Genomic DNA, 24,726 nt, shown 5'->3' with positions numbered 1-24,726 from the left:
TTGAAGTGATGTCCCGGTCCCTGGAGGCCGTACGGATCTGGATGGGGAGGAACAGGCTCAGGCTCAACCCATCCAAGACTGAGTGGCTGTGGTTTCCCACGTCCCGATATAGTCAGTTGACGCCATCACTGACTATTGGGGGCGAATCATTGGCCCCCACGGAGAGGGTTCACAACTTGGGCGTCCTCCTGGATTCACGGCTGTCTTTAGAAGAGCACTTGATGGCCGTGACCGGGAGGATTTTTCATCAGGTTCGCCTGATTCGCCAGTTGCGTCTCTTTCTGGATCGGGACTCGTTACGCACGGTCACTCATGCCCTTGTCACCTCCCGCCTGGACTATTGCAATGCTCTCTACATGGGGCTCCCCTTGAGCACCCGGAGGCTCCAACTGGCGTAGAGTGCGGCCGCGCGGGTGGTAATGGGAGCCACATGGCGTTCCCATGTAACACCCCTCCTGCGCGAGCTGCACTGGCTCCCGGTGGTCTTCCGGGTGCGCTTCAAGGTTCTGGTTAACACCTTTAAAGCGCTCCATGGCTTAGGACCCGGGTACTTGCGGGACCGCCTACTACCACCAATAGCCTCCCACCGGCCGGTACGCTCCCATAGAGAGGGGCTCCTCCGGGTGCCGTCAGCCAAACAATGCCGACTGGCGGCCCCCAGGGGGAGAGCCTTCTCTGTGGGGGGCACCTACTATCTGGAACAAGCTTCCCCCAGAGATACGGAGGATCCCGGATCTGCGCACCTTCCGCCGCGCCTTAAAGACCTTACTATTTCACCAGGCCGGCCTGGCCTAATTTTCCCCCTCTTTTATAAAAGATTTTAAAAATTTTAAATATCTTTTAGTATTTTATATATTCAATTTTAAATTGGCTTTAAAAGTTTGGGGTTTTAAATTTGTCGGGGCCAAAATTATTTAATTTGATTTTATTCTATTTTTAAATTTTGTATTGTATGTGCTTTTATTGTTTGGCTGTGCACCGCCCTGAGTCCTTCGGGAGTAGGGTGGTATAGAAATCTAATAAATAAATAAATAAAAATAAATAAATTCATTTGGCAAAATAAAAAACCTAGAATCAAACTTAAAATGCTTCAAGAGCTTAAAGAAAGAGGAGGATTTAGTGTTCCAAAATGGGAATACTACTATCAGGCCGCAAATTTAGTCTGGATCAGGGATTGGATATTGTTGAGAAGAAGGAGGTTGTTGATCTTGGAAGGTGAGGGGCTACATCAAGGTTGGCATTATTTTCTTTGGCAAAACAAAATCCCAAAGCACAGGTGCCTTGCAGGACATTATGTGAGGAATATTCTAATTGAGTCCTTGAGGAAAATTAAGGGTAAATTTTACTCTTCAATCCCCTCTTGGCTGGTCCCACTCGAAGCTATAACGTATAGGCCTCTATATAACAAGGAAAATCACCTCTCTTACCGGGAACTTTTGGACCCCCATGGTAGTCTGAAATCAAGAAATGAGTTGGAGTTGCAGGGAAGACAACTGGATTGGTGGGTTTATGCCCAAATTTGCTCGAAATTTTAAAAAGATAGGGAACAAGATGGTATTAATTTGAATCAGCGTGATCTGGACAATATTCTAGGAAAAGAGGACAAAATGTTATCAAGGTTATATAAACTTTTAATAGACTATTGGATAGGGGATGAAATAGTTAAAGACTCTATGATTGCCTGGGGGAGAAATATTGGCTATCCAATTGATATGACAAAATGGGAAGAAATCTGGCTTAAACATATGAAATTCCTGTGGGCAACATCGTACAAAGAAAATGTGTACAAGATGTTGTATAGATGGCACCTTCCACCTGCTCATCTTTCTAAAATGTATTCAAATCTCTCACCAAACTGTTGGAAGTGTGGGGAGATTGGCACCTATTTCCACATGTGGTGGACCTGTTCCAGGACGACTGAATTCTGGAAAATCATACAGGCATGGATCATGGAAATCACAGGTTATAACCTAATTCTGAAACCAGAGTACTATCTATTGAACATTAGGCCAGACAACATAGGCACAAATATATGGTGTCTGTGTGTATTTATCACCACGTCAGCAAGAATATGTTTCGCCCAACATTGGAAGGGGAAAGACCTGCCGGCTGAAGATTTGATTTTGGAGAAAACCTTGGATTATGCGGAAGCCGACAGACTGACTAAAGCATTGAGAGATCAAAAGGACTCCGTATATTTCCAATGTTGGGACAAATGGTACGTTTGGTTGAACAACAGACGTCCAAAAAGTCAAGTATAACCAGGATTATGTTTAATATACGTTAAATCTGACTGAAGCCTACATACCGTAGAAAGTGTAAATATCATGTAAAGTTCCTGTCGCGATCATTTGTTTGACTATTTCTTTTTTTTGATGTATTGTTTTAAATAAATAAATAAATTGAAAAGCATCCCCCCCCCCACATATGTAAATGAAAAGAATAAGCTTAAAAATCCTAGCCTTTTAAAATTGAAAATATGGAGAATTGGGAGGATGAATATGAGACACTAAGGGAGATGTTTCAAAAAGTAAGGGAGGCATTTAAGGGAAATAAAGAAGCAGAGAATTGGTTAGCTTGCAAAAAAAAAAATATGAATGAGAAGCAAGAGAAACAAGGAGATAATATTGAAAAGGAAATAATTGGGGAAAAAAGATAAAGATGATTACACTGGGTTCAATAGTGATAGAATAAAAATGGATATGGGAAAATATTTATTTATTTATTTAATTTGGCTTATATGCCGCCCTATCTCCCAATGGACTCAGGCCGGCTGACAATAATAAAATTCACAAAGCCATAATACAAAGTTAAAATCTGATTAGACCCACTAAAATTTAAAACCCTTAAAACCCCATCAGTCCAGGTTGTGGAACTTGAATAACCAAGTTTTTAATTCGCGGCGGAAGGTGCGAGGTCAGGAGCCAACCGGAGCTCCAAGGGGAGTCGATTCCAGAGGGTGGGCGCACCCACAGAGAAGGCTCTACCCCTGGGGGGCCGCCGGCCAACACTGTCTAGCCAACGGCACCCTGACCAGGCCCTCTCTATCGGCGTGGACCGCGCGATGAGATGTCATTGCTGGCTGCAGGTAGTCTGCCAAATATCCTGGGCCTAAGCCATGTAGGGCTTTATAGGTCATCGCCAGCACCTTGAATCTCACCCGGAGGGCAACCGGTAACCAATGCAAGTCGCGCAGGAGGGGTGTAACATGGGAGTATCGGGATTCTCCCATCACAACCCGCCCGGCTGCATTTTGCACCAGCTGAAGCCTCCGAGTGGCCCTCAAGGGCAGCCCCATGTAGAGAGTGTTACAGTAGTCAATATGTGAGGTGACTAGTGCATGAGTAACTGTGCGTAGGGCATCTCGGTCCAAATAGGGACGCAACTGGCGCACCAGACGAATCTGGGCGTATGGCCCCCTGGTCATGGTCATTATATGATCTTCTAGACTCAACCGTGAGTCCAGGAGGACACCCAAAATACATCTCAAATATGAAGTGAAATAAATGGGGTAAGATTGAGAATGAAAAGTAATAGAGTTAAAATTAAAGGAAAAAAGCTGAAGGGGAGATATAAGAACAGGAAAAAGAAGAAGCTAAAGAAATGGAAAAAAGGGAGGAAAACATCAAGAAAGAGAACTGTGGAGAGACTAAGAAAATGGTTAAGAGTCAGTCCAAAAGTTAATTTGTTAATAAAGAGAAGGATGCTAGTTGTAGAAATTATGTGTGAAAATGCTGTTAATGAAAAATAGAACAATGTTATTCAACCTACAACTTTCACCACCATACACCATTAAAGGTATTTCAATTGTTACAGTTTATACTTATTTATATTTCTAAAAAAAAGAAAAAAGAAAACTTATCGTCTAGATTTCAAAAATACAAAGACAAATATTCCAATTATTATTCATTTCACTTTTACAATCATGATTTCCCATTTATTTCTTACTACTATTCATATTTCAATACTAAATATGTATAAAATCTTTCTCTTTCATTTCTTTTTCTCCCTTCCCATTTTTATTTTTGCCTTTTTCTTTCCTTTTTTCTTTTGTGTTTTAAAATTTTGAACTCTCCTCTCCTGCCCTAAATTTCCCATTGTTTGCACCTACCATTTTTAGTGAGGAAAAAGAAGAAAAAGAATTCTCCCTTTGCATCTGCCAAATTTTTTTTGCAGCAAACAGCAAAGAGCCTGCTTTACTTTCAGTTTCGTTTTCAGCATAGCTTGATTAGCAAAAGGGGAAAAAATCTGCTCCAACACTCTTTGCAGCAAGCAGCAGAGACCTGCGTAAAACAGCTGAGAGAGTCAGGAGGCCAATCTAATCAACTTGTGCTAATTAGCCTGTGCTGAAGCTGAAAGGAGCTGTTTTTTCTTGCTTTTTGCTTGCAAGGAGGTAACTGCTGTGAGGCACAGGCCAAAGGGTGGGGGCCACCCTCCTTGCCACTTAGCGCCGCCCTGCCGCCCCCTTTTGCCTCTAGTGCCCCCTGCTGCCCCCTTGCTTCTTACTGCCCCCCTAAGTCATCCCACCGGCCCCCCACTTTGGTACGGCCCCTTTGGGAACCATCACTCATCACTTTGGAAAATCCATGCACATTTTCTTCTGTGCAATAAGGGTGGAATGTTTCCTGAAGTACCGTCCACTCTTGGGGCACTTAAATGGTTTCTCCCATGTGTATAAGCACATGATTTAAAAGGCTAGTCTTAGTACTGAAATCTTTCCCACAATCTGGACATTCAAATGGTTTCTCTCCTCTGTGAGTCCTCTGGTGTGTCACCAGGTGGGAATTGCGATTGAAACTTTTCCCACAATCAGGACATTCAAATGGTTTCTCTCCTGTGTGAGTCCTCTGGTGTCTCACCAGCTCGGAATTCCAAAGGAAGCTTTTCCCACAATCAGGACATTCAAATAGTTTCTCTCCTGTGTGAGTCCTCTGGTGTATCACCAGATTGGAATTCTGACTGAAACTTTTCCCACAATCAGGACATTCAAATGGTTTCTCTCCTGGGTGAGTCCTCTGGTGTCTCACCAGCTCAGAATTCCAAAGGAAGCTTTCCCCACAATCAGGACATTCAAATAGTTTCTCTCCTGTGTGAGTCCTCTGATGTTTCATCAGGTTGGAATTCTGACTGAAACCTTTTCCACAGTCAAGACATTCAAAGGGTTTCTCTCCTGTGTGAGTCCTCTGGTGTCTCACCAGGCTGGAATTCTCACTGAAACTTTTCCCACAATCAGGACATTCAAATGGTTTCTCTCCTGTGTGAGTCCTCTGGTGTGTCACCAGGCTGGAATTCTGACTGAAACTTTTCCCACAATCTGGACATTCAAATGGTTTCTCTCCTGTGTGAATCTTCTGGTGACTCACCAGGTTGGAATTGCGACTGAACCTTTTCCCACAAACAGGACATTCAAATGGCTTCTCTCCTGTGTGAGTCTTCTGGTGTGTCACCAGGTGGGAATTGCGACTGAACCTTTTCCCACAATCAGGACATTCAAATGGTTTCTCTCCTGTGTGAGTCCTCTGGTGTGTCACTAGGTCAGAATTGCGATTGAAACTTTTCTCACAATCAGGACATTCAAATGGTTTCTCTCCTGTGTGAGTCCTCTGGTGTCTCACCAGGCCGGACTTCTGACTGAAACTTTTCCCACAATCAGGACATTCAAATGGTTTCTCTCCTGTGTGAGTCTTCTGGTGTGCCACCAGACTGGAATTGTTTCTGAATCTTTTCCCACAATCTGGACATTCAAATGGTTTCTCTCCTGTGTGAGTTCTCTGGTGTGTCACCAGGCTGGAATTCTGACTGAAACTTTTCCCACAATCTGGACATTCAAATGGTTTCTCTCCTGTGTGAGTTCTCTGGTGTGTCACCAGGCTGGAATTGCGACTGAAACTTTTCCCACAATCTGGACATTCAAATGGTTTCTCTCCTGTGTGAGTTCTCTGGTGTGTCACCAGGCTGGAATTGCGACTGAAACTTTTCCCACAATCAGGACATTCAAATGGTTTCTCTCCTGTGTGAGTCCTCTGGTGTCTCACCAGGCCGGACTTCTGACTGAAACTTTTCCCACAATCAGGACATTGAAAGGGTTTCTCTCCTGTGTGAGTCCTTTGTTGTCTCATGAGATGGTAATTTCCAATGATACTTTCACACAATTTGGACACTCTTATGTGATGAGTGTCCTGTGATATATTACCATGTTGCCATGCTCACTAAAGTATTCACATCGGGAGCACTCGTATGGCTTCTCTCCTGTGTGAGTCGTTCCATGAACCACAAGGAAGCTGTTCTGACCAAACTTTTTGGCATATTCAGATAATTTGTATGGCTTTTCTGCAGTTGGGATCTTCTTGTTTAATCAGCTATGATTTGCAATCTGTGCTTTTTCTACAATAGGCAGATCTATGGAGCTTTTCCACAACTGATATTCTTGAGGTCAAAAATATGTGTGCTCTCTTGCTTAGTGGTGCTTTGATTAAAGCTGTTTGCTTCTTCCCAGAGCAAGGCCTCTATCATTGTCTGTCCTATGTGCCCTGCCCAATAAGACCTTTTCCTTCCCCCTAACTTCCTAATATTTCCATCTTTTTCTGAGTGAAAAATAATCTTCCTTGATTTTTCATAAAATGTATCCTTGAGTTTCGTATCCTCTACTTTTTCCAGCTCAAAATCTCATGTTAATTTTCTCTCTTTTGTCTATTAGCTGCTGGAAAAGCAGAATTGTGTGGTTTTCTGAAGGAAATGGAATGTATTTTGATTTCTGGCTCAATTTTATTTCCTTTTCAATGTTGCTTGTTATTCTCAGTTGTCCAGAGTGCTCTTATTGCCATCCTCTTTGTCTGTAAGTTTTAAAGAAAAGTGTAACTTTAATTGTGTATAAAATGGTTGCAGAAGATGTGAAAAAAAGTATACATTACAACAAAAAAGCAAACATTCCACAATGCTACAATAATCTCTTACATTAATCATGATTCATTTGACACATGGAAGAGTACCAAGATATCTATTCAACCATGAAATTATGTTGTTGACTTGGGTCAATCATAAATTCTTGGCACTGCAAAGGGTTATCCTCAAATATATCTGGATGTACTGAGGATAGATTGTATTTATTTATTTATTGGTTCGATTTATATGCCTCCCTTCTCCGGAGACTCAGAGCAGCTTACAATGCATTAAGCAATAGCCTTCATACTTTTGTATATACCTGCTTAGTAGGGATTTCTGGCCCCCCCAAGCGGTGTTCTTTTTTATACAAAGTCAGCTTATTGCCCCCACAATCCGGGTCCTCATTTTACCTACCTCAAAAGGATGGAAGGCTGAGTCAACCTTGAGCCTGGTGAGATTTGAACTTGCAGTAATTGCAGGCAGCTGGTGTTACTTAATAGTGCTTTAGTCTGCTGCGCCACCAAGGCTCATTAATTAATATAATTGCAGATATATGCATTTAGAAAAAATACAGGTACAAACACCTACAAATGATATATGTGGAAGCTCCATGAGTTTTCAGCCTGACAAAATGTCCCAAATTAGTTAATGTCAAACCTTCTGAGCTAAATTTAGAGATGTGGGGAACTGAGGAAATGATGCCAAAAGCCTCTGCAAGATTTGAAGCACCAGTTTTGCTCATGAAAGTCCTCAGCTGCAAATAAGAGAAGAAAATGCTGTCTACAACCACTTAGACCCAAAAAAATTGTCGTGTATGTACCCTAATGTTCAGCCAAAATGTTGGAGATGTGACTGTTTAGATGCTACATATTATCATGTTTGGTGGACTTGTAGGAAAGTTAAGGCTTTTTGGATAAAAATTTGGTGGGTCATGCAGAATGTGTTAAAGAAAAAAATTCAATTTTCTCCACAACTGTTTTTATTGGGTATAGTTAAGGGTTTTACATTGGGTGAAACAAAGTTGATATTGTATATGATAACAGCAGCAAGATTATTGATAGGTAAATACTTGAAAAATGAAGCTTTGCCCACTATCGAGGAATGGACTATGAAGATGGCCAGTTTTGCAGAGATGGCGAAGATCTCAGCATATCTAAAAGACTGTTCACAAGAGACTTATGAATGGGAATGGAAAAAGTGGATAGATTATGTTCAGAACAAATACCAAACTAGGAAGTATCAAATAGCTTTCATTTGAAAATGATATATTAAGATAGAAATATGTTAATGTAATGAAGATAAAAAAGAAAATTATAAGGGGGAGGGAGGGGTTCAAGTTTTATATAAGTTTTATACAAAGGTTTTTTTTTTTTTTAACTTGATATGAGTATACTGTGTGGAAGTCCGGGGGGAGGGGAGGGTTAGGGAGGGTTAGGGAGGTTGGGAAGGTTGGGGTGGGTTGAGGGGGGGGGGAAAGGGGTGAAAATGTAATTGTAAAACTTTTGCAAAAAAAAAAAATTAATATAATTGCAGATATATGCATATAGAAAGAAATACAGATACAAACACCTACAAATGAATATATGTGGAAGCTCCATGAGTTTTCAGCCTGATAAAATGTCCCAAATTAGTTAATCTCAAACCTTCTGAGCTAAATTTAGAGATGTGGGGCTTGAACTGAGGAAATGATGCCAAAAGCCTCTGCAAGATTTGAAGCACCAGTTTTGCTCATGAAAGTCCTCAGCTGCAGATAAGAGAAGAAAATGCTGTCTACAACCCCTTCTGGTGACATCCCAATTCAAGCAATCCTGACTTACTGAGTGCAGTTGGGACTGGCTTCTGTGTCACTAAGCAGCCGGTCAGGAAGCATGATGTCACATGACAGTGCCAACTTGCATCTGTTCCACAAACTGCGACTTGCAATTTCCTGCTGGCATCCCTACTAATTTTGCTTCAGAATCTAGCTGAGAAGGTCACAAACGGGGATCCTGAGTGTGGGATGCTGCAGCCATCATAAATGTGCAATGGTTGGCAGAACCCAAGTTGGTGTCTCTCCTTTTCCTGCACCTTCAAAACCACAGGAACGTTTTTTCGGAAAAACGGGCCAAAAAAAGCCTCAAAAGCGGGCCAGAAAAAAAGTCTCAAAAATGGGACACAAAAGCCTCAAAAATTGACCAAAAAAGCGTCAAAACAGCCCCCCAAAAGCCTCAAAAGCGGGCAAAAAAGCCTCGACAATGGCCCCCCAAAACCTCAAAAATGGCCCAAAAAGCCTCAAAAATAGCCCCAAAGAAGCCTCATAAACGGGGGACAAAAGCCTCAAAAATGGACCAAAAAAAGCCTCAAAAACGAGCTGAAAAAAGCACCCAAAATAGCTGAAAATAGCCCCAGAAACAGGCCGAAAAAAGATTGGAAAAGGCCCGAAAAAAGGTAGGCCAAAAACTTTTTTTGGTTGTTTTCCTCTTCTAATTTCAGTTGTATCTTTTAGTCAGGTGCGTCTTGTAGTCCAAAAAATACGGTCAGTAGAGTTGAACCTGGTTAATAGTTTAGTTTAGTTTAGTTTATTTGATTTGTATACCGCCCTACTCCCGAAGGACTCAGGGCGGTGAACAGCCAAACAATAAAATACATAGATACAAAAAATTTAAAAACCAAATAAAATCGAATTAAATCATTTTGGCCCAGACAGATTAAAACACCCCAATAATTTAAAAACAAATTAAAATTTACATATTAAAAAGAGGGAAAAGATTAGGCCAAGCCCGCCTGGTGGAATAAAAAGGTCTTCACAGCGCGGCGGAAGGTGCACAGATCGGGGATCCTCCGTATCTCCGGGGGGAGCTCATTCCAGACGGTAGGTGCCCCCACAGAGAAGGCTCTCCCCCTAGGGGCCGCCAGTCGACACTGTTTGGCTGACGGCACCCGGAGGAGTCCCTCTCTATGAGAGCGTACTGGCCGGTGGGAGGCTATTGGTGGTAGTAGGCGGTCCCGTAGATAACCAGGTCCTAAGCCATGGAGCGCTTTAAAGGTGGTAACCAAAACCTTGAAGCGCACCCGGAAGACCACCGGGAGCCAGTAAAGCTCGCGCAGGAGAGGTGTTACATGGGAGCGCCATGTCGCTCCCATTACCACCCGCGCGGCCGCAATCTGCGCCAGTTGGAGCCTCCGGGTGCTCCTCAAGGGGAGCCCCATGTAGAGAGCATTGCAATAGTCCAGGCGGGAGGTGACGAGGGCATGAGTGACCATGCGTAAGTAGTCCCGATCCAGAAAGGTACGCAACTGGGAATCAGGCGAACCTGATGAAAAATCCTCCCAGTCACGGCTGTCAAATGCTCTTCTAAAGACAGCTGTGAGTCCAGGAGGACGCCCAAGTTGCGAGCCCTCTCCGTGGGGGCCAATGATTCGCCCCCAATAGTCAGTGATGGCACCAATTGACTATATCGGGACATCGGAAACCACAGCCACTCGGTCTTGGATGGGTTGAGCGTGAGCCTGTTCCTCCCCATCCAGACCCGTACGGCCTCCAGGCACCGGGACATCACTTCAAGGGCATCGTTGGGGTGATCCGATGTAATACCCGGATGCGGCACCAATAGGAAATATCGTGCTTTTGGCAAGACCTGGAAGTTAAAAAACATAAACCCTAGAAAAAAACTAGTGGCAGAATCAGTGCAATTTGGTTGCCAAGAGAATAGCAAGCCCGTAACAGAATAGGTTATGAGTTGGAAAGGACCTTGGAAGTCTTCTAGTCCAATCTCCTTCTCAGGCAGGATACCCTATAACATTCCAGAAAAATGGCTGGCCAATTTTGTCTTAAAGCACGGGTGTCAAACTTGCCATGTCGTGTTGCCGTCATGTGACATTTTGTGACATTCTACCCGTTTGTGGATAGAATGGGTGGGTGTGGCCTGCATGTGACGCATCCAGCCCATGGGCCTCCAGTTTGACACCCCTGTCTTAAAAGGTTCCTAATGAATCTAGATGACAACTTGTCATCCAAAAGGTAGAAAAGGGAACTAAGGATCTCCTATAGCAGTGATGGCTAACCTTTTTGCCATCGCGTGCCAGGAGAGGGGAGGATGGGGGTGGGTCGCACGCGCACAGAACCTTTCTAGGAGTATCTAGGAGCCTTTCTAGGAGTCTCTGGAGGCTGGGGACAGGAAAAAACATCACTTCCTGTCCCACCGGGAGTCGGAAAATGGGCCCTTTCAGCCTCCGTAGGGCCTCCAAGGGAGTGGAAAAGGCTGTTTTCGCCCTTCCCAGATACACAGAGAGGATCTGGAGCCAGGTAAGAAAGAAAAATGGGCCTTCCCCACCCTGTCCCCAGGCCCTCCAGAGGCAGGAAACAGCCTGTTTCCCTACTTCTGGTGGCCCCAGAAGGCCTGAAAATCAGCTGGCCGGTGCGCGAATGTGCCCCAGAGCTGAGGTGGCGTGCCCACTAATATGGCTCCGCGTGCCACCTGTGGCACGCGTGCCATAGGTTCGTCATCATGGTCCTATAGTGATCTAAATTTTTACTAGCAGAGAGGAAATTATAGGGGGGTTTGCAGATAAATTGGAGGAAGAGTGACCATGTCATACTGGAATTCAATATATTGCAGACACAAGCATTAGAGCAAAATCAAACTAAGGACTTAGACTTTAAAGCAGCTGATTTCAAAAAACCAAGAGACAGCTTGGGAAGGATTCCATGGATGAAAATCTTATACAAGAGCCTTGGTGGCGCAGCAGACTAAAGTGTTGTTAACTAGCACCAGCTGCCTGCAATTACTGCAAGTTCAAATCTCACCAGGCTCAAGGTTGACTCAGCCTTTCATCCTTTCAAGGTAGATAAAATGAGGACCTGGATTGTGGGGGCAATAAGCTAACTTTGTATAAAAAAGAGCACCGCTTAGGGGGCCCCGAAAGCCCTACTAAGCAGGTATATACAAAAGCATGAAGGCTATTGCTTAACGCATTGTAAGTCGCCCTGAGTCTCCGGAGAAGGGCGGCATATTAATCGAACCAATCAATCAATCAATCAATCAAAGGGAAAACAACTCAAAAAGCCTGAGAAACTCTGGCTGCCTAAACAGAGGGATAGAATTGAGATCACATGAAGTATTAGTACCAATTTATAATGCTTTAAATTAAGATCACGCTTGGATTACTTCAACCACTTTTCATCACCACAATATAAAACAGGCGTGGAGACTCTGTAAAGAGCGCAGAGAAGAGCAGAAGGGATAATTAGTGGGTTGCAGTAATTGGGAATGAATCGTCTAGTGAAAGGAAGGACTAGGGGTGACATGATAGCAGTGTTCCAATACTTGGAGGGTCAACTTCTTTTCCAAAGCACCAGAAGGACAAGACAAGAAGCAATGCATGGAAACTAATCAAGGAGAGGAAAAAACCTGGAATTAAGGAAAAATCCCATCAGTGAGAACAATTAGCCAGTGGAAGGGAATGGCTGCAATTTTCTGCTGCCTGGAAGACTGAAAAAGTCCCTTTTGAGTGAAGGTTGATTCTTCGGGAATGGCTTCCCTCCAGAGGTTGTGGGGGCTCCATTGCTGGTGGCTTTTAAACCGACGGGACAGCCATTTGTCTGAGACGTCATTAAGACCTCCAAGGTTTCTTCCAGCTCTCTTCCAAACCTCCAGTGACGGAGCTCCCTCTGGAGGGAAACCAGCCCCAAAGGCTCAACCTGCATTGGAAGGAGGCTTTTTCAAGCTTCCCACCAGCAGAAATTGCAGCCCCCAGTTTCCCAGCCTGCAGCACCAGTGGGCTTCCATTTGGGGAGGGAAGGAACCTGCAGCAGCCGCAGCTGAGAGGCTTCAGCCCAGTTGCTTCTCCGCTTCCAGCCCAAGTTGCTCCCGGACTCTCCTCCCACCTGCTGCCCTCCACTCACCTGCCAGCTGCTGCTCCCACCATGGAAACAGCACAAAAGCCGCTCTGCACACCAACTTCCTCCCATCAGCCATCCGGAAGAGGAAGTTCCTCTGCGGGTCTCCTCTCCTCCCAGCCTTTCTAGCAATGCAGTACTTGATGATTTTAATTCCTTAAACACAACCACAGACGCCGCCTGCTGTATCGTCCGCTTTCTAGCCACCGGTGTTGCCTGTTTGAGCGCCATCTCCAGACAGGCAGAAAAACACGCTTGTCCCCTCTCTTATCTAAGGCGGTTGCAAGAGGTTTTCACTGATTAAATGCTACCGTCATTTTTGACTTCTGGCAACTGACCCAAACAAAAGAGTGAAATGTGATACCACTAAGCTTACGAAGATTAGTTATGAGCCCTGAAAGTTCATGACATTTTATTTTTTTATTTGTCAAGCATATATAAGAAAACCTATAAAAGCATAAACATATTTGGAATACATGAAAAGAATAAGAGTAAAAAGGGACATGAGGACAGGAACGATGGTGCGCTTATGCCTTACAGACCTCTTAGGAATGGGGTGAGGTCAACAGTAGACAGTCTAAGGTTAAAGTTTTGGGGGTTTGGGGAAGAAACCACAGAGTCAGGTAGTGCATTCCAGGCATTGACCACTCTGTTGCTGAAGTCATATTTTCGGCAATTGAATTTGGAGCAGTTTACCTTGAGTTTGTATCTCTTATTTGCTCAGGTATTGTGGTTGAAGCTGAAGTAGTCATTGACAGAATCTTTTTCTTTTTTTGGACAGAATTTGCTATCTTAGGGGGTGACTCTCGATAGAGATCAACGCCTCTCTACATCCCAAAAGTTTAAAACTGATTTTCTGTGGCTCCCAAGATTTTAGGACCTGCCAGGCCCATCAAGTCAAGATACTCCAAGGGAGTGCTATTTTTAAGGTTTATAAACTGTAGTGGAACATGGAGGATGACTAAGTACAGCATTTTATGATTCAGTGGGCAAAGAACTTTGCATGTAAATCATGCTTGAACAATGGGAGAATATGTGGCTGAAAGATCTAAAATTCACATTAAACTATAAAAGAAAAGTTTGATAAGATGATGTAATGTGTGTATCTATCCCTGGACAAATTGTCCAGAATGTATAAAGGCACCTCAAATGAATGTTGGAAATGTAAAGAGCTTTTTATGATTTGTAGAAAGTCAGCACCACTCCCCAGAAGAATGAAATATTTTGGGAAATATTAAAAAGGCAGAATATTATATTTCCCTAAATGAGAAATGGAGAAACGTGTTTTTTTAGAGGTAGGAAGGCAGACTCAGTCTTTCTTAATAGTCCCCAGCAGGCATTTTGTGCCCATTAAGAAAGATTGGGCCAGCCTATCTATAAAAGCAGTGGTGGCGCAGTGGTTAGAGTGCAGTACTGCAGGCTTCTTCTGCTGACTGCCAGCTGCCTGCAATTTGGCAGATCGAATCTCACCAGACTCATCCTTCCGAGGTGGGTAAAATGAGCCAGATTGTTGAGGACAATATGCTGGCTCTGTAAAACCGCTTAGAGAGGGCTATTAAAGCACGGTGAAGTGGTATATAAGTCTAAGTACTACTGCTATTGCTAAAACAAAAGACCTTCAGCTCCAGGATGATGGGATTAAGACCATTTAGGACAGTGATGGCTAACCTTTTTACCGTTGCGTGCCAAAAGTGGGGGGGAGCGCAGGGAGGTCGCGTTCACGTGCACCCACACCCATAATTCAATGTCCCCCCGGGCCCCGTGCATGCGCGCACAATCCCCCTGCGCTCTCCCCCCCGCTTATGGCATGTGACGCAAAAAGGTTACCGGTGGGTCCATGAGGCCTGTTTTTCTCCCTCCCCAGGCTTCAGAGGCCCATTTCCTGACTTCCAGTGGGCCCAGAAGGACTGAAAATCAGTTGGCGCTGAGCTAGGGCAATTCTTGCGTGCCCACAGATATGGCTCCATGTGCCACCTGTCAGCATTCTGATGCTGCCATATAAAGACGAGACTTGACTTTTCACCTACTTATTTTTTTGTAGATAATATCCCCTAGGAGATGGGATGGTGGGGGGAACATTCCTATGGGATGAAGTCAGAAGCTGAGGAGACTGACTTGGAAGATGGCCAATGAGAAGATGAGAATTGGGGAACGAAAAGGGAAGAGTTTGGGGGTCAGAAGGTTAGTATCGGCTCCGACTAAGTCGGGGCCAGATCTGTCGTACTCAATAAATGGAATACTTCAGCAAAGATTAATTGTTTGGGAGTGCAATTTATTTGAGATGACATCAAAACCTGACAGCACCTGTGGCACGCGTGCCATAGGTTCACCATCACGGCTTTAGGACATAATAAAGCATTTAGCAGAAGACACATATTTTTATATAGCCCTGAGAGAGATTCAGAGGCTTTGGGATCATTGGAAGGGTTTCCAATGTCTAACCATAATAAAACGAGACATGATAAAGATGTGCACCAACATGTGACACCAGGGAAAAAGGAAAACAATCAGTTAATATTAAGTATATTGAGCATTTTACTATTTTAAATTTTAGAAATTTGGCACCTATTTGAATTTGATAGGGTGAGTGACAGTGCTGGGCTAGGAACAGGGAGATAGTTTGTGTACTCTACTCATATACATTGACAGATGATGCTGTTAATATGGCTCTGCACTACATCCTACAACATCTTAAATCTCCAAAGGCCTATGCAAGAGTCCCCTTTATAAGCTTTAGTTCAGCATTCAATACCATCATTCCAGACATACTTCTAACTAAACTAAACCAGCTAGCGGTACCTGAACACCCTTGTAAGTGGATCATAAGCTTCCTAACAGACAGGAAGCAGCAGGTGAAGCTAAGCAGAATCACATCAGATACCTGTACAATTAGCACAGGGCCCCCCCAAGGATTTGTGCTCTCCCCATTTCTCTTCTCTCTATATACCAATGACTGCATCTCAAATGATCCATCTCTTAAACTACTGAAGTTTGCAGATGATACAACAGAGATTGGTCTCATTCGAGACAATGATGAATCTGCATAAAGACGGGAGGTTGAACAACTAGCCTCGTGGTGTGACTGGAACAACCTGGAACTGAACACACTCAAAACAGTAGAAATGGTGGTAGACTTTAGGAGAAACCCTACCATACTTCCACCCCTCACAATACTAGACAACACAGTATCAACAGTAGAGACCTTCAAATTTCTAGGTTCTATCATATCTCAAGACCTAAAATGGACACCTATCATCAAAAAAGCACAACAAAGAATGTTCTTTCTGTGCCAACCCAGGAAGCTCAAACAGCCCAAGGAACTGCTGATACAGTTCTAAAAATAATGCTACAAATAATGTTCCCCTTTAATTGAAAGAATTTTTGAAAGAAATTAAGGAGTCCTGGGAGAGAAGTGAAAGAACAGGAAAGATCTCCCAGGTGTTGGGAAGAGAGCTTTGCATTATATTGTCCCAATGTTTACAGAAATGCTGACACTTTCCTTCCCCCCCCTCAAAATCTATTCATGAGTCTTATGCAATGCTGTTTTAGAAATGAAACATCTAGTGTACATGTTTTTTCCTCACGTTTCCCTACCAAGGGGGGAAACACAAAGGTATCAATCCCTTGGTTCTGCTCACACCTCCCAGCCATCAAAGACTAACAAGGAGGAACCTCCAAGCGAAGGAAATCACAACAGGAGTTACGAATGAACCTGGAGATCCTGTAGTCAAAAACACAATCCCTTTCCTCAACTCAATATTCCTACAGCTCTTCTCCATGAAGGTCACATGCAAGGCAGAGTAGCCTTTGCATCTGAAATTTTACACTGCTTTTGTCACTGCCCCAAACTCCCCCAATATATTTGTTATTCATCTGGTTTCTTCCACTTGCGTGCCTCATTCACCACCTGAGGAGACATGCTTGGTGCATTGAATTGTTAGGAAAAGATAAACTATTTCTCTTTCCTCTTGTTTTCTGCTTCCATGAGGACTCACAACCTCTAACTACAGCCTGAGCGCTCTTATCCCGAAGAGATGCTGCCTGGGAAATTCTGGGGTGGAAAATCTCGAGGATACCCAGGGAGAGAAAGGCTGGTACAATGCATGTGGCATTTCTATCATTGATTATGATAAAAATGCAGAGAACACTCCTAAAATGATTTTTGCAGAATTGCACAATTTCTGCAGAAATAAATACCCAGCAACTTCTGCTGCTGATGGCCAGCCAGACAGCCATTATCGAACTAACATGTTCCGATTTTTTCTTTCCTCCTTCCCATCTAAGACTATGACATATTTGATGACAAAAACAATCAAGCAAATTCTTTCTGGTCAAATTGAAGATTCAAATTCTCAGCTGGACTTAAAATTCAAGCCTTTACACTCATCACTTTAGGTCAGAGGTTCCCAAACTTTTTCAGTCCACCGCCCCCTTGGTACTACAAACTCATCCTCAGTGGCCCCCACCCAGGGGTGGGTTCTACTTACCTTTACTACCCGTTTGCAGTGGGGCCGTGAACACTCACTTCGCTCACACATGCACACACTCTTCTGCACATGCACAGAAGCGTTTTGGTGATGTCGGGGTCGGTGGGCGGGGCCTCCTGCCAGTTTTACTATCAGTTCTATAGAACTGGGGCAACCCACTACTGCCCCCACCCCCACCCCCTATAAATAGCATTGTTCGGAATAGCGGTTTGCACGACCCACTAAGGAAGACAGTAACAGTAAAATACAGTGGGGCAAAAAAGTATTTAGTCAGCCACCAATTGTGGAAGTTCTCCCACTTAAAAAGATGAGAGAGGCCTGTAATTGACATCATAGGTAGACCTCAACTATGAGGGACAAAATGAGAAAACAAATCCAGACAATCACATTGTCTGATTTGGAAAGAATTTATTTGCAAATTATGGTGGAAAATAAGTATTTGGTCAATATCAAAAGTTCACCTCAATACTTTGTTATATATCCTTTGTTGGCAATGACAGAGGTCAAACGTTTTCTGTAAGTCTTCACAAGGTTGGCACACACTGTTGCTGGTATGTTGGCCCATTCCTCCATGCAGATCTCCTCTAGAGCAGTGATGTTTTGGGGCTGTCGCTGGGCAACACGGACTTTCAACTCCCTCCAAAGGTTTTCTATGGGGTTGAGATCTGGAGACTGGCTAGGCCACTCCAGGACCTTGAAATGCTTCTTACGAAGCCACTTCTTCGTTGCCCGGGCAGTGTGTTTGGGATCATTGTCATGCTGAAAGACCCAGCCACGTTTCATCTTCAATGCCCTTGCTGATGGAAGGTGGTTTGCACTCAAAATCTCACGATACATGGCCCCATTCATTCTTTCCTGTGCACGGATCAGTCGTCCTGGTCCCTTTGCAGAGAAACAGCCCCAAAGCATGATGTTGCCACCCCCATGCTTCACAGTAGGTATGGTGTTCTTTGGATGCAACTCAGCATTCTCTTTCCTCCAAATACGATGAGTTGTGTTTCTATCAAACAGTTCTACTTTGGTTTCATCTGACCATATGACATTCTCCCAATCCTCTTCTGGATCATCCAAATGCTCTCTAGGAAACTTCAGATGGGCCTGGACATGTACTGTCTTAAGCAGGGCGACACGTCTGGCACTGCAGGATCCGAGTCCCTGGCGGTGTAGTGCGTTACTGATGGTAGCCTTTGTTACGTTGGTCCAAGCTCTCTGCAGCTCATTCACTAGGTCTCCCCATGCAGTTCTGGGATGTTTGCTCACCGTTTTTGTGATCATTATGACCCCACGGGGTGAGATCTTGCGTGGAGCCCCAGATCGAGGGAGATTATCAGTGGTCTTGTATGTCTTCCATTTTCTAATTATTGCTCCCACAGTTGATTTCTTCACACCAAGCTGCTTGCCTATTGCAGATTCAGTCTTCCCAGCCTGGTGCAGGTCTACAATTTTGTTTCTGGTGCCCTTCGACAGCTCTTTGGTCTTCACCATAGTGGAGTTTGGAGTGTGACTGTTTGAGGTTGTGGACAGGTTTCTTTTATAATGATAACAAGTTCAAACAGGTGCCATTAATACAGGTATTGAGTGGAGGACAGAGGAGCCTCTTAAACAAAAAGTTACAGGTCTGTGAGAGCCAGAAATCTTGCTTGTTTGTAGGTGACCAAATACTTATTTTCCACCATAATTTGCAAATAAATTCTTTCCAAATCAGACAATGTGATTGTCTGGATTTGTTTTCTCATTTTGTCTCTCATAGTTGAGGTCTGATGATGTAAAAATACCTCATAACTCACCTTTCTAGACAGCTATTATCATGTCTAAAAGCAAGATACTCTTCTCCATCTTTTGTCTGGAGTAACATTTAATCCAGAGACTTTTAATTCCAGAAGTCCAACTTTAAAGAATGGACTTCTGGAATTAAAGCTCCATTTTTTAGCTAAAATTATATGTGAAAATGCTGTTAAATGAAAAATAGAACAATGTTATCCAAGTTACAACTTAATCCTTTTTACTTTCACCAACATATATCATTAAAGGTATTTCAATTGTTAGAGTTTATACTTATTCATATTTCTAAAAAAAGGAAAAAAAACTTATCATTGTCTAGATTTCAAAAATACAAAGACAAATATTCCAATTATTACTCATTTCACTTTTACAATCATGATTTCCCATTTATTTCTTACTACTATTCATATTTCAATTCTAAATATGTATAACATCTTTCTCTTTCATTTCTTATTCTCCCTTCCCATTTTTATATTTGCCTTTTTCTTTCTCCTTTTTTTCTTTTGTGTTTTAAAATCTTGAACTCTCCTCTTTTGCCCTAAACTTCCCATTTTTTGCAACTACCTTTTTTAGTGAGGAAAAAGAAGAAATCTCCCTCTGCCTAATTTTTCCTTGCAGCAAACAGCAAACAGCCTGCTTTACTTTCAGTTTCATTTTCAGCATAGCTTGATTAGCACAAGGGGAAAAAAATCTGCTCCAACAATTTGCAGCAAGCAGCAGAGCCCTGTGCAAAACAGCTGGGAGAGTTGGGAGGCCAATCTAATCAATTTGTGCTAATTAGCCTATGCTGAAGCTGAAAGTAGCTATTTTTTCTTGCTTTTTGCTTGCAAGGAGGAAACTCTTGCGAGGCACAGGCCAAAGGGTGGGGGCCACCCTCCGCCACCCTCACCACTTAGCGCCCTCCTGCCACCCAATTTTCCCTCTAGCGCTCCCTGCCATCCCCCTTGCTCTTATTGCCCCCCCTAAGTTATACTACTGCCCCCCAGGTTGGTACCGCCCACTTTGGGAACCACTGCTTTAGGTCATCACTCATCACTTTGGAAAATCCATGTGCATTTTCTTGTGTGCAATAAGGATGGAATGTTTCTTTACGCACCGTCCACTCTTGGGGCACTTAAATGGTTTCTCCCGTGTGTATAAGCACGTGATTTAAAAGGCTAGTCTTAGTACTGAAATCTTTCCCACAGTCTGGGCACTCATATGGTTTCTCTCCAGTGTGAGTCCTCTGGTGTATCACCAGGTGGGAATTCTGACTGAAACATTTCCCACAATCAGGACATTCAAATGGTTTCTCTCCTGTGTGAGTTCTCTGGTGTGTCACCAGGCTGGAATTGTGACTGAAGCTTTTCCCACAATCAGGACATTCAAATAGTTTCTTTCCTGTGTGAGTCTTCTGGTGTTTCACCAGGCTGGAATTGTGACTAAAACTTTTCCCACAATCAGGACATTCAAATGGTTTCTCTCCTGTGTGAGTCTCCTGGTGTGCCACCAGATTGGAATTGTTACTGAACCTTTTCCCACAGTCAGGACATTCAAATGGTTTCTCTCCTGTGTGAGTCTTCTGGTGTTTCACCAGGTTGGAATTCTGATTGAAACGTTTCCCACAATCAGGACATTCAAATGGTTTCTCTCCTGTGTGAGTCCTCTGATGTGTCACCAGGCCGGAATTGTGACTGAAACTTTTGCCACAATCAGAACATTCAAATGGTTTCTCTCCTGTGTGAGTCCTCTGGTGTCTCACCAGGTGGGAATTCTGACTGAAACTTTTCCCACAAACAGGACATTCAAACGGTTTCTCTCCTGTGTGAGTCTTCTGGTGTGCCACCAGATTGCAATTGTAACTGAACCTTTTCCCACAATCTGAACATTCAAATGGTTTCTCTCCTGTATGAGTCCTCTCGTGTCTCACCAGCGTAGAATTCCGACTGAAACTTTTCCCACAATCAGGACACTGAAAGGGTTTCTTTCCTGTGTGAGTCCTCTGGTGTGCCAGCAGGTTGGAATTGTTACTGAACCTTTTCCCACAATCAGGACATTCAAATGGTTTCTCTCCTGTGTGAGTCTTCTGGTGTTTCACCAGGTTGGAATTCTGATTGAAACATTTCCCACAATCAGAACATTCAAATGGCTTCTCTCCTATGTGAGTCTTCTGGTGAGTCACCAGGTGGGAATTCTGACTGAAACTTTTCCCACAATCAGGACATTCAAATGGTTTCTCTCCTGTGTGAGTCTTCTGGTGTTTCACCAGGTTGAAATTCTGACTGAAACTTTTCCCACAATCAGAACATTCAAATGGTTTCTCTCCTGTGTGAGTCCTCTGGTGTGTCACCAGGTGGGAATTCTGACTGAAACTTTTCCCACAATCAGGACATTCAAATGGTTTCTCTCCTGTGTGAGTCCTTTGGTGTATCACCAGGCTGGAATTGTTAAAGAAACTTTTCCCACAATGAGGACATTCAAATGGTTTCTCTCCTGTGTGAGTCCTCTGGTGTATCGCCAGGCTGGAATTGCGATTGAAACTTTTCCCACAATCTGGACATTCAAATGGTTTCTCTCCTGTGTGAGTCTTCTGGTGTCTCACCAGCTCAGAATTCCAAAGGAAGCTTTTCCCACAATCAGGACATTCAAATGGTTTCTCTCCTGTGTGAGTTTTCTGGTGTGCCAACAGATTAGAATTCTGACTGAAACTTTTACCACAATTAGGACATTCAAATGGTTTCTCTCCTGTGTGAGTCGACTGGTGTGTCACTAGGCTGGACTTCTGACTGAAACTTTTCCCACAATCAGGACATTCAAATGGTTTCTCTCCTGTGTGAGTCCTCTGGTGCGTCACCAGGCTGCAATTCTGACTGAACCTTTTCCCACAATCAGGACATTGAAAGGGTTTCTCTCCTGTGTGAGTCCTTTGTTGTCTCATGAGATGGTAATTTCCAATGAAACTTTCACACAATTTGGACACTCTTATGTGATGGGTGTCCTGTGATGTATTACCATGTTGCCATGCTCACTAAAGTGTTCACATCGGGAGCACTCATATGGCTTCTCTCCTGTGTGGGTCGTTTCATGAACCACAAGGAAGCTGTTCTGACCAAACTTTTTGGCATATTCAGATAATTTGTATGGCTTTTCTGCAGTTGGGATCTTCTTGTTAAATCAGCTATGATTTGCAATCTGTGCTTTTTCTACAATAGGTAGATCTATGGAGCTTTTCCACAACTGATATTCTTGAGGTCAAAAATATGTGTCATCTATTGTTTAGTGCTGTTTTGATTACCACTAAATCAAAATCTATTGTTTAGTGGTGTTTTGATTGGTGTCTACTTCTTCCCAGAGCAAGGCCTGTATCATTGTCTGTCCTATGTGTCCTGCCCAATAAGACCTTTTCCTTCCCCCTAACTTCCAGATATTTCCATCTTTTTCTGAGTGAAAAATAATCTTCCTTGATTTTACATGCAATGTATCCTTGAGTTTCGTATCCTCTACTTTTTCCAGCTCAAAATCTCATGTTAATTTTCTCTCTTTTGTCTATTAGCTGCTGGAGAAGGAGAATTGTGTGGTTTTTTGAAGGAGATGGAATATATTTTGATTTCTGGCTCAATTTTCTTTTCTTTTCAATGTTGCTTGTTATTCTCAATTGTGCAGAGTGCTCTTATTGCCATCCTCTTTGTCTATAAATTTCAAAGAAAAGTGTAAATTTAATTCTGTATAAAATGGTTGCAGAAGATGTGAAAAAAGTATGCATTACAACGAAAAAGCAAACATGCCACAATGCTACAATAATCTCTTACATTAATTATGATTCATTTGACACATGGAAGAGTACCAAGATATCTATTCAACCATAAAATTATGTTTTTGACTTGGGTCAATGATAAATTCTTGGCACTGCAAAGGGTTATCCTCAAATATATCTGGATGTACTAAGGATAGATTATATATGTATTTATTTATTTATTGGTTCAATTTATATGCCGCCCTTCTCCAGAGACTCAGGGTGGCTTACAATGCGTTAAGCAATAGCCTTCATACTTTTGTATATACCTGCTTAGTAGGGCTTTCACCCCCACTGTGTTCTTTTTTATACAAAGTCAACTTATTGCCCCCAAAATCCAGGTCCTCATTTTACCTACCTCGAAAGGATGGAAAGCTGAGTCAACCTTGAGCCTGGTGAGATTTGAACTTGCAGTAATTGCAGGCAGCTGGTGTTACTTAATAGTGCTTTAGTCTGTTTAACGCTTGGATTACTGCAACCAGTTTTCATCACCACAATATAAAAAAGGCGTCCAGACTCTATAAAGAGCGCAGAGAAGAGCAGAAGGGATAATTAGTGGGTTGCAGTAATTGGGAATGAATCGTCTAGTGAAAGGAAGGACTAGGGGTGACATGATAGCAGTGTTCCAATACTTGAAGGGTCAACTTCTTTTCCAAAGCACCAGAAGGACAAGACAAGAAGAAATGCATGGAAACTAATCAAGGAGAGAGAAAAACCTGGAATTAAGGAAAAATCCCATCAGTGAGAACAATTAGCCAGTGGAAGGGAATGGCTGCAATTTTCTGCTGCCTGGAAGATTGAAAAAGTCCCTTTTGAGTGAAGGTTGATTCTTCGGGAATGGCTTCCCTCCAGAGGTTGTGGGGGCTCCATTGCTGGTGGCTTTTAAACCGACGGGACAGCCATTTGTCTGAGACGTCATTAAGACCTCCAAGGTTTCTTCCAGCTCTCTTCCAAACCTCCAGTGACGGAGCTCCCTCTGGAGGGAAACCAGCCCCAAAGGCTCAACCTGCATTGGAAGGAGGCTTTTTCAAGCTCCCCACCAGCAGAAATTGCAGCCCCCAGTTTCCCAGCCTGCAGCACCAGTGGGCTTCCATTTGGGGAGGGAAGGAACCTGCAGCAGCCGCAGCTGAGAGGCTTCAGCCCAGTTGCTTCTCCGCTTCCAGCCCAAGTTGCTCCCGGACTCTCCTCCCACCTGCTGCCCTCCACTCACCTGGCAGCTGCTGCTCCCACCATGGAAACAGCACAAAAGCCGCTCTGCACACCAACTTCCTCCCATCAGCCATCCGGAAGAGGAAGTTCCTCTGCGGGTCTCCTCTCCTCCCAGCCTTTCTAGCAATGCAGTACTTGATGATTTTAATTCCTTAAACACAACCACAGACGCCGCCTGCTGTATCGTCCGCTTTCTAGCCACCGGTGTTGCCTGTTTGAGCGCCATCTCCAGACAGGCAGAAAAACACGCTTGTCCCCCCTCTTATCTAAGGCGGTTGCAAGAGGTTTTCACTGATTAAATGCTACCGTCATTTTTGATTTCTGGCAACTGACCCAAACAAAAGAGTGAAATGTGATACCACTAAGCTTACGAAGATTAGTTATGAGCCCTGAAAGTTCATGACATTTTATTTTTTTATTTGTCAAGCATATATAAGAAAACCTATAAAAGCATAAACATATTTGGAATACATGAAAAGAATAAGAGTAAAAAGGGACATGAGGACAGGAACGATGGTGCGCTTATGCCTTACAGACCTCTTAGGAATGGGGTGAGGTCAACGGTAGACAGTCTAAGGTTAAAGTTTTGGGGGTTTGGGGAAGAAACCACAGAGTCAGGTAGTGCATTCCAGGCATTGACCACTCTGTTGCTGAAGTCGTATTTTCTGCAATTGAATTTGGAGCCGTTTACCTTGAGTTTGTATCTCTTATTTGCT

General features: G+C 43.4%; 1 protein-coding gene across 1 annotated transcript; it reads right to left on the bottom strand.

Annotated features, from left to right (window-relative positions):
* Positions 1 to 2,256: 2,256 nt before the first annotated feature.
* LOC132710061 (uncharacterized) lies at positions 2,257 to 24,101 on the bottom strand. The gene is made up of 4 exons (XM_087885243.1): positions 24,012 to 24,101; positions 23,160 to 23,319; positions 20,146 to 22,697; positions 2,257 to 6,205 (listed from the first exon to the last, which is right to left on the bottom strand). Exons 3-4 carry the CDS (start codon positions 21,944 to 21,946, stop codon positions 4,653 to 4,655), a joined length of 3,354 nt encoding a protein of 1,117 aa, XP_087741369.1. The 5' UTR covers positions 21,947 to 22,697; positions 23,160 to 23,319; positions 24,012 to 24,101; the 3' UTR covers positions 2,257 to 4,652.
* Between the last annotated feature and the right edge of the window lie 625 nt (positions 24,102 to 24,726).

Source organism: Pantherophis guttatus, chromosome 2 (genome assembly GCF_059756535.1).
Source record: "Pantherophis guttatus breed Tessera chromosome 2, ASM5975653v1, whole genome shotgun sequence".
In the NCBI taxonomy this organism is placed as follows: Eukaryota; Metazoa; Chordata; class Lepidosauria; order Squamata; family Colubridae; genus Pantherophis; species Pantherophis guttatus.
The sequence above is the reverse complement of the archived record's forward strand: the minus strand, read 5'-3'. Positions and strand labels throughout refer to the sequence as shown.

Bases quoted from the DNA above. Each gene is read 5' to 3' on its own strand.
- LOC132710061 (XM_087885243.1), bottom strand. From the start codon at position 21,946: ATGAGACAACAAAGGACTCACACAGGAGAGAAACCCTTTCAATGTCCT. The intron at 6,206-20,145 runs AAGTGCCCCAAG...TACTTTAGTGAG, and splicing joins ACACACGGGAGAAACCATTT to CATGGCAACATGGTAATATA.